The 9,947-nt window shown below is 54.2% G+C and overlaps 1 protein-coding gene across 2 annotated transcripts; it reads right to left on the reverse strand.

The window, feature by feature from the left end:
- Positions 1 to 4,378: 4,378 nt before the first annotated feature.
- LOC105853187 (zinc finger protein 260-like) lies at positions 4,379 to 9,734 on the reverse strand. 2 transcript variants are annotated; one of them, XR_001146218.1, is made up of 3 exons: positions 9,659 to 9,734; positions 6,109 to 8,309; positions 4,379 to 6,028 (listed from the first exon to the last, which is right to left on the reverse strand). XR_001146218.1 is itself a non-coding variant. In XM_012734683.1 (2 exons), the coding sequence occupies exons 1-2, from the start codon at positions 9,690 to 9,692 to the stop codon at positions 6,175 to 6,177; spliced, it is 2,169 nt and encodes a 722-aa protein (XP_012590137.1). In that variant the 5' UTR covers positions 9,693 to 9,734; the 3' UTR covers positions 4,379 to 6,174. The 2 variants fall into 2 exon arrangements, 1 of the variants encoding a protein (XP_012590137.1); XM_012734683.1 differs by having other exon boundaries at positions 4,379 to 8,309.
- Between the last annotated feature and the right edge of the window lie 213 nt (positions 9,735 to 9,947).

Consider the following 9,947-nt stretch of genomic DNA (forward strand, 5'->3'; position numbering starts at 1 on the left):
AGCAGGGCGGCTCGTGGGGCTCTGACAGCCCGACAGTCACTTTGGGGCGCCTTCGCCATTCAGGGTGCGACAGGGACAATGGTCCGTTTTCCTGGGGGCAGTAGGCGCAGCCCTCGGCGCACGGGCAGGACGGGCGCCCGGATGAGGAGCGCTGAGCCCGACTTCAGCTGTCGCTGGCCCAGTGGGTTTCCCGCCTCTAGGCTCGGAGGGGACTTTCGGGCCTGGCGAACTAACATGACAGGAGACAACATGCAGCTTGCAAACGACAAGGCTACTGATGACGGCGCTGTGCGCCCGAGATTGCAGCAGCAGGAGCGCCCTTGGGGAGAAACGGTGGAAGGCCAGAGTGACAGCTCGAAGGAAGGCGTTAGAGGCAACTTCGGAGGTCGGAGGGAGCCCGTCAAGTGAGCCTGCGGCTGAACAGCCTGCAGACAGTCTCTAAGAAGTGACTGTCAAGCTTGGGAGCTTTGAGCGACACCAGGCTTCAGGGACAGTTAAATGAGACACAAGAAGGAGACAGAATTCTAAGCACATACCAGGAAGCCAGTGTAGCTTTTAATTCACTATTATAACAAATGAGCAGAGTAAATATTTTCCTTCAAGAACGAACTGCTGATGCAGGAGACATGGGGCACAAAAGGGACTCCCGTCCTCCTGGGCTTTGTCCTGGAGGAAGATTGACAACCACAAAAGGAAAACACCAGGACACAGTAGTTAGAGCCTCTGGGCACAAGGGAAGAGCCTGGAGGTGAGGAAGCTCGAGTTATGGATGTGCACCGACTTAGCACAGTGAGGGACGCCTTTGATGCCAGGGTCACTTAGAAGGAATGTGAAGGTGAGATCACTTCTATGAGTTTTCTGGAAAGGTTTGAGCAGACTTATGAAATACTTTTGGGGGTCAGAAAAATAACAGTGATAATAATAAAACAAAACCAGCAGGCAACCAGAAATGAGAGCCACTCTGCAAGGGAGAGGGAGGCCGAGGGATCAAAGCAGGGACGTTAGCAACGCCACACACCACGCTGATAAAGAAACGGGGTCCTGGAGCAGGCTACGTAATGCAGGATGCTGCTGAGGAGCAAGACCCTGGCTTTCATTGATAATCAGACAGCGTGAATTGTAAGCGGGAGAAAAGGAGACGGGAAGCAGAAGGAAAAGGGGAAGGGTGGGCCTGTCAGGGTTAGGGTCTGCTGTTCAGGCACTTCTTGGCTGATGGCTCGGCACTGTAGTTGAGATCCAGCCCTAGTTCCCCATCCCAGGCAGTCCACTGACCAGCTTCTGGGGTCCCTGGCCATACATTGGTCAATGCCCCCCCCGCCCCAGTCCCTCATACCTCGTGTCGTACACCCTTCCCAGGGTGATCCAGCTTTGGGCTCCTAAGTGATGTGAACGACACCTTGTAGGGTTGGGCTCCTTTGACCCGGCAGTTCTGACCTTGCTTTAGGAATCCAGACCTACAGGTAACAAGAGGGAAGCTGGACCAGAGACCCACAGGGGGGAAAAGCATGGGGACTAGGGTGATGGCTCACAGGTGAACCGCTATGGGCACTTTCTGGGGACTACACAGTGATTTAAAGATAAAGAGGACAGTAAGTAAAAAAAAAAAAAATTTCTTTGTGCATACAGAGCTAGGGTACAAGCCAGAGGTGCAGGGGCGGTGAGAGGATTCACCAGAGAGAGTGGGGAGCAGAACAGGCTGGTGGGCAAAGTACACTGCTGAGGGGAGCAGCCGGTGGGACAGGAGAGCCCTGCCACGCCACGTGGGTCACAGGGCCAAGGGTGCTGTTACTAACCTGTTGCGCCACCAGGGAGGGCCCGACAATGAGATATTTTTCAGAAAGCATCAGATAGTGTTAGGTGGAGCCCTTACAGGCCCAGACAGTGGAGGGCCTGTGCTCCATCCACTCAGAGGGGGTGTGGGAGACCTCGGTGCCTGAGTCTGCTTGGTGGACCAGCCTGGAACAGGCAGCTTCACTTTTCATACAACCCTGCATTTCAGGGTTTTATGACTCCTGGGCCTTCACCACCAGCATCTGTTGAAATACTCCTTGTCATTTCAGAACCCAGTAAAAACGGAGCTGTGGCTCAGGCTCTAGAAGCTGTGTGTTAGCCATCTTTGCGGAGTTCTGGTGCATTTTCAAAACCATCCAACCCCACTGGGGCTGCCACTTGCATGAGGAGTCCTCTGTAAGTCTGCAGGGTTTTTTAAACTGCGTAAAGGGGGAAGGAATCGTATGTGTTACTTTCCATAATATAAAAGGGAACCTACAAAGCCCGAACTTCTGTGTCCTGGAGAAAAACAACTTCAGTGTAACATCGACCTCTCAGAACTGTGTGTGTACATGTGTTGATTTACTCAAACATAGTCAGTTCTAAAAATTGTGTTTCTCAGTAAAAACAGTCACCCTTTGGGTAACAATTCATGTTCTGGTGTTCTTATTTAACACACCCTGGACAACCCAGAGGTATTTTCTTCTTTCACATGTGGTATCTGCCAATTCCTTCTCTTGAGTCTTACACATCTAAGGTTACTGCGGTTTCTGTCCTCTGTATGTACCTTGGTGGCCAGCGCTGGGTGCGGGCTTTGCTTGTCCTTACTCATCTCTCAGGTCCCGCGGGCCCCTCCCAAGGTCACAGAAAATTCCTTAGAGGTAACCAAGGTCTTCTAGTGCTGTTCCAACCCATCTGAAGCTCCCCGTGGGCAGAAGAAACAGACTCGTGACGGCATGAGAGCCTAGAAGCTGGAAACCAGGTCACATGGGTCAGATTTGGATGAGATTTCGGCCACGCCCCGGCCTAGGCAGGTGTCACGAAGGTGCGTGGATGCGCTGCTCAGTGTCACAGGTGTGAGTAGACGTCTGAAGTGGGAAGTGGAACCCCAGCTTCTGGGCACAGTCAGGACATCTGCCCCGAGCTAGGGGAGACACTGGAGGCTCTGACCTCAGGAGTGAGGTTTTCTGTCTCTGACGTCTGGAGGCTGAGGGAGCCGGGCCTGAGTTCCCCAATGAGCATTAAGTTAAATATTAAACAAACCAATTTCTCAATAAATTTTAAGTAAAACAGTTTGAGTACATTTCCAATCAGCTTTCAATTACGCATTTACTGGTAACTTGTAAATTTTGAATAAGACATCAGACGGCGGAATTAAACAACTAGCCACACGCAAGACTAGCTTTCAGTGACCAGATACTACAAGGTAATCCTACTAAAAGGGACGTGAGTCCTACATACGGGTACTAAAGACATGAAATCTGATCTCTTTTAAAGTTCCTGTGAAGTGCCGGTGGCCGTAAAATTTTGTTCAAAGCTATTTCCCTTTAAAAGTCCCGAAATGTCCATTTACTTGAAACGCAAGAGGCGGCAAAGTGCGATCTTTATGCAGTAAGTAACTAAGGCCTTTGTTCTCCCCTTTCCTGACTCCCCGAGGGCCTGTGGGGAGCTCTGCCTGGACTGTGACCACTCGCAGCTGGAGAACTCGGCTGTAGCTGCAGCGTGGCAGGGCACCCCAGCTCCACGAAGCCCCCATTCCGGAGGGAGGGCAGCCCACACCGCTTTATCCAGGCAGCGCTGAGCCTAGAGCACTGCCCACGAGCCCCACAGGCTGGCGGGCAGGCAAGGCCACGGGCGTCTGTTCAGTGTCAGCCACGCTGCCGCCTGGTTCGGCATTTGCTGCAACCCACGGACGACAGCCCGGGGAAACGAGCAGACTACAGAGCAAGACTGCTGTGCTGACAGTGCTGGGCTCCTCTTCAGACGCTGAGGGCGAGCCTGGCGCAGAGGAGCCCAAGTGCGTGCCTGTTGGCCATCCCACTGTGCACAGCAGTCGGACGCAGAAGAGTTTCCCAGCACTGCGAAGTTACCCCATCGATCAGAGGTGCCACTTGTGTCATCGAGAGTAACTCAGACCCCAACATCCAGCCTGGTCCCTTTCACCCTATTTGCTAAGTAGGCAAAGCTCACGACAGAAGGGGCAAAACAGTACGGACAGTCAGTTCACCAGAGTCTAGAGTAGAAACATCCAAAAAATGCGTCTACTAAACGGCTTAAATCCAGTGGCGCGTGGTGAGTCTCAGCACTATGAAGCTGCTGCAGCCGCTGTAGCACGACTCCCATCCCTGGCCAGACAATCACCCCAGGGCGTGCAGACCCTTCTGTCTCCCCATTGCCCCCTCAGCAGTGGGGTCCGTCAGTCCGCTGTTCAGCCTCCCCACTCTGTCTCTGGTGAATCCTCTCACTGCCCCTGCACCGGGCCTGTACCCCAGTTCTGTGTGCATAATCTTTAAATAAAAAAAAATAAATAAAAAGGACTATTTTCAAAGTGATGACCACCACCCAACTAGGCTATGCCGAGAAGTGGACACTTACGGAAAGCTGGTGAGACCACACCAGAGGATGCTCAATCAGCTTTCTGTGCTGAACTCGCAATATTCTCTGGCCAACAACAGGCCAGTCCTTGCCCAAGCTGGTCAGAGTCCCACAGGCCTGTGCTAAGTTACCAATCACCTACGCTGGACTCAGACATTGCACAGCAAATTATTTACTAAAGAGAAATGAAACACATTCACGTAAAGAATTGTACACGTCTCTGCAAGCTTTATTCACACGGGTGAAAAACCGGTCAAACCTACTGTTCAGGCCACTGGTGGGAAAACAGTGGGGCTGTTTTCAAGGACAGTAAAGCCAACTTAGTCATGTCACCAAGGGACCTGGGTAATGACCCAACAGCAAGGGCCAGGGAAAAACGCAGGGACGCCCATCACAGCAGTAGAGAAAATGCACCCACACCACATAAAGAGAAGTGAAGCTGTTATCTGGAGGCCGCAAGGGCAGGCGGGATGATCAGGAGCCCGAGAACTGCACGGAGACGGCACCGGTTCCTTGTGTCCACCCAGGCCGTGCGGGCGGCTGTGCACTCAGTGGGGTCATCCCCAGGGTCCACTACCCTGGAGAGCCCATCTGGCAACTCTGTACCCCGCTCGCTCCGAGTTCAGTCTTGCTCGGTGGCACCAAACACGGGAGTGATAAAGGTTTGGCATCCGGGTGGGCAGAAACTAAGCATGCCATGTCCCCGCTCTGCTGCCAGCCCCAAGTCCTAGGAGACCAGGAAGCTTGAAGACTTTCTGACAGGCCCACAGTGAGGTGATGGCCGGTGGTCCTGCACCTGTGTCACCCTCCCTGCACTGACTGGCTCGTTCCAGTGTGGGGCCTCTGTGCCCTCCTCACACGCTGTGTCCCAGATGCAGTTAGGATGAACCCTGATGCTGGCGGCCTCACAACCAGTGGCCCCCGGCCCAACACTGCAGATGAAGGTGCGTGACTCCTTGCTGGAAGCGGGGAGGAGTCCCCTCAACAATACTAATGTTTTCTGGGAACGAGGTGGGAGAATAACCCAGGGTGCTCTTGTAGGAACAGGAGATGGTTACACTGGCCTCCTGCTCAGGGTCACCTGCGCTGCCTAGAAGTGATGCCTGGCCTCCCAGGGAGGGCCAGAAAGCCTCACAGGCATGTGAGGTGGCAGCGCACACGTGCTGGGAACGGTGAGCGCTCACCTGCCATCTTGCTGCCACCCTTAGGTGCAGACAGTCCAAGACCGCCAGGAAAGTCCCCTGTGCTTGTGGAGCCCAGGTCTGTTCATGAAGGGCCCCACAGCATAAATATAACATCCAACAGGAAGCAGCTCCTGCACCCAGGCTTTCCCACTGCAGAACCCACAGCAGAGAGCGGCGGTGTCTTGGCAACAAAACTCAGCCCGTGGCACGTGCTATGAGAAACGGCCCTGCCCCGCAGTTTCTGGCGGACTCGGGATGTTCTCTTGGCCGACAACAGGGCAGATCCCTGCCAAGCTGGTCGGAGCCCCACAGCCTGTGCTCACCTTTAGTAGCCCAGACACGAGCAAGCAGAGGTCAGCATCCCTGCGCAGACAGCCGTGGTGCCCCACACTCGCTGGCTGGACCCGCCAGGCGGGTCTCGGCATGGACACTGGTAACAAAGCGCATCTGGACAGGGCCTCGGGCAGGCTGGAAGTGGGCTGAAGCCAAACATGCTTCCCACATACCTGAAAATAACAGGGTGCTCCCCGTCGCCACCCACTGCATGCGTGATTTTTACCTCAGATGCTGGCTCGTCCTTCTGTAGCTTTAGAGCAGGGAAGAAAACTGCACATTTCCTGAGAGCTTAAAGTCTCTTTCCAGTGTGAGTTCTCAAGTGTACAATAAGGTGGTTTCGCTGGAAAAAGGCTTTACCACACTCACTGCACTCATGAGGCCTCTCCCCCGTGTGTGTTCGCTGATGTAATCGAAGCCCACTCTTTTGTCGAAAGGCTTTCCCACACTCCCTGCACTCGTAGGGCTTTTCTCCAGTGTGAGAGGTCTGATGATAACGAAGGGCGGAATTAGTGGTGAAAGACTTTCCGCACTGATGGCACCGGTAAGGCGATTCTCCTGAGTGAAGTCTCCAGTGCTGGGAGAGGCAAGACTGACGGCGAAACGACTTCCCACATTCCCTGCACTCGTAAGGCCTCTCTCCTGTGTGAATCCTCAGATGAAAACGGAGGGCGGAGCTACAGGTGAAAGGTTTCCCACACTCACTGCATATGTAAGGACTCGTCCCGGTGTGAACTCTTCGATGCTGCGTAAGGGAGGATTTACGGCTGAAGGCTTTCCCACATTCAGTGCATGCATAAGGCCTCTCTCCCGTGTGAGTTCTCTGGTGAAAACAGAGGGTGGACCTGGAGGTGAAAGACTTCCCACAGTCGCTGCACTCATATGGGCTCTCTCCACTGTGAAGTTTCCAGTGTCGAGAAAGGGAAGATTTACTGATAAATGATCTTCCACACTCACTGCACTCATAGGGCTTTTCTCCAGTGTGAAGTCTCCGGTGTTGAGAAAGGAAAGATTTACGGCGAAACGATCTCCCGCAGTCCGTGCACTTGAACGGGCGTTCTCCCGTGTGTAGGGTCCGGTGCTGATAGAGTGCCGAGTAGCGGGTAAAGGCTTTCCCACACTCCCTGCACTCATAGGGCCTCTCCCCAGTGTGAATCCTCTGATGACAACGAAGGCTGGAGGTGTAAGAAAAAGATTTCCCGCACTCGCTACACTCAAAAGGCCGTTCTCCAGTGTGCACTCTCTGGTGGTAACGAAGGTAGTAACTAGATGTGAAGGATTTTCCACATTTGGTGCATTCATGAGACCTTTCTTGTGTGTGAACTCTCTGATGATACCGGAGCTGGGATCTAAAGATAAAAGATTTCCCACACTCACCACATTCATGAGGCCTTGACCCAGTGTGCACGGTCCGATGATAACGCAGGCTCGACTTAGCCGAAAAGAACTTTCCACATTCTCCACATTTATAAGGTTTTTCTCTAGTGTGAACTGTGGAGTGTTCCATGAGATTCAAATTTGATTTAAAGGATTCTCCACACTCAGCACATTCAAAATTTCTTTTTCCGGTGGAAATCCTCCCTTGCTGAGTGGACAGGACAGAGCTACGGCTAAGGGACTTTGAACATGCCGTGCACAGGCGACAGGTGCCTCCAGAGGGACTTCTCTGGGGTTGAATGAAAGCAGCTTTTGGGCTAAAGAAAACCCCACATTTGCTGCACTTGCACTGCCTTTCCCCACCATGAACACTCTGATGCTTCCTGAGGGCGGAGCTGTGCCCAAAGGACTTGCTACATTCACCACACTTGTGAAGACTTTCTTCAGCATGGACTTGCTGGTGCACAACAAAGGAGGATTTGTTCCTGAATGTTTTCCCACATCCACCACACTCAAAACACGGCCTTCCAGTGTGGACATCCCGGTCCTGACCTAGTGTATGCTTGGGGCTGAGAGTTATCTTGATTGCTCTCCCAGTGAAGTGACGTTTTCTGCCCTGTAAAGGTCCCCCATGCTGGGGGATTTTGCTTGGCCTCTCCCCAGAATGAGTGGTCTGCTGTGGGACACGCTCAGAAGTGGCTACAAAGTCCTTCCCACCTCCTTCACAGGTGATGGGCTTCCTTAACACAAGGAAATTGAAACTCTTCACAAATGAGGCATTGTCTACATTGCTTTTCTCCCCTGAATGGGCCTTCTGGTGCTTTTGAAGGTTCGCACTAAAAACAAATTGTTTCATGCATGCTCCACAACCAAACACAGCTTCTGGGAGCTCAGGCCAGGAGAAAATGTCTGTCAAGGCCGGAAAGCAAGTCTCATAAGGGTGGGGCTTCCGGGAAGATGGCGCTGCCTTGGGAGTCCTGGACTGTGACACTTTCATGGAAACACTGGGTTGAAAGGGTGTCTCTACATTCTCTGCTCCACAGCAACAACCTGAATACAGAGAAAGGCTGGTCAGATACATGTTTTGGTTGTTTTATTTGTAGAACTTCATTGTAGGCCAGAGGTGAGGGGTGAGAAAATCTCCCACAGACACAATAGGGAGCAGAAGAGGCGGATCCACTGAAACCCACTGCTGAGGCGGCAGCGGGGAGACAGGAGGGCTCTGCTGCGCCCTGGGGGGTCCCTCCTTGGCCGGGAATCAAACTCAGGCCCCAGTGCTGACAGTGTTGAGACTTAAGCCCTAAGCCACCAGGGAGGCCCGGTCAGACACATGGTGCCCACAGGCAATGGACAAGGCCATTACAAAAGCATCTGTCTCGTCCAAGGGTTGATAGGACGTTTTTAAGACACCAGAGTTGAAATTCATTGGGAAAGTGGGTGCCGGGCTCTCCATGGTTGCTAAGGCCAAAGCACGGTGTTGTCACAAGCCAAGGACAGTGGTAACGCAAATCAGGTAGACTGGCATCTTCTACGATTTGTTCCTCCTACAAAGGATGCCTACAGGAGCTTTCCTGCTGGCTACCTGAGGTGCGCAGAGGCACGTGTAAACTCAGGAGAAAACAACCCCAACAGAGTAGCTTCTGGGCAAGGCCAGTTTCATGTCAACCCTTCCTCAACTCTTGCACAACAGGGGAGAGGAAGCACAGCCAGGTGGAAGAGGTCACCTGCGTCTCACGTTCCTGCGGAATTACTCAATTCGCCATGGATGTTGAGCGAATGGCTGGGTAGGAAAAATGGGAATGGCCGACACAGGCACACATCCATGGCCTATTTCTCAGTCTTAAAAAACAGAGAAGTCTGGTCTGTGGCCCACTGGGCTGGGGCACTGCGAAGGTGGCTGCGGCTGCTTCAGCACCGGTTCAATGCCCAGCCAGGGAGGGACCCCAGAGCTTGGCAGACCCCTCCTATCTCCCCGCCGCCCCCTCAGGAGTATGTCTCAGAGGATCTACCTGTGCTCCCCACTCTGTTTCTGGAGAGTCCTCTCACTCCCACCTCAGGCCTGCACCCCAGTTCTGTGTGCGCCGATAAATGAATCTTAAGAAGCATCAATACAAAAGGAGACGTCTGAGGGCTGCACGCCACATGGGCGGGCTCTGCAGAGGGGCCCACTGTCCAGGGAAGCAGCCAGGGGTCAGGCCAGGGTTGCGGGCAGAGGCGCAGCAAGCAGACGTCAGTGGACCCCGGGGGTCAGTTGGGGGGGGGCAGCGTGAGCCGGGCAAGCAGGCGGTGGCAGCGGGCGCCATCCCTGCAGAGTGGGCGGCAGACCCTTCTCTACAGGGTGCAGACAGGGGCCTGGGGAAAAGGGGGGGCCGGGGAAGGGGGGCTGAGCGGTGCCTCACCCAGCGAGGCGACCAGCGCCAGGTTCTGCAGCATCACGCGGCGGTACAGGCGACGCTCGCTGTCGCCCAGGAGCAGCCACTCGTCCGCGGAGAAGCGCACGGCCACATCCTCGAAGGTCACGGCGGCCTGCGGGAAGGGACAGCGGACGCGGGCCGCGGCCCCCAGGAGCCTGTCACCCTCCGCCCAGCGCCCGCTGACCCGTCTGCTCCGACCTCCGAGCAGGGGCGTCCGCGCACGCACCTCCGGGGCCCCCACTCGCACGTCTGAGACCCAAGGTGTGGCCGCTTC

Source organism: Condylura cristata, unplaced genomic scaffold (assembly GCF_000260355.1).
Source record: "Condylura cristata isolate star-nosed mole 26May11 unplaced genomic scaffold, ConCri1.0 scaffold00066, whole genome shotgun sequence".
Lineage (NCBI taxonomy): Eukaryota > Metazoa > Chordata > Mammalia > Eulipotyphla > Talpidae > Condylura > Condylura cristata.

What these genes read in the sequence shown, in the direction of transcription:
- LOC105853187 (XM_012734683.1), bottom strand. Translation starts at nt 9,692, where the DNA reads ATGCTGCAGAACCTGGCGCTGGTCGCCTCGCTGG. An exon ending in GGCGCTGGTCGCCTCGCTGG is followed by an intron (nt 8,310 to 9,658) that starts GTGAGGCACCGC and finishes CTCTGTATTCAG; the next exon opens with GTTGTTGCTGTGGAGCAGAG.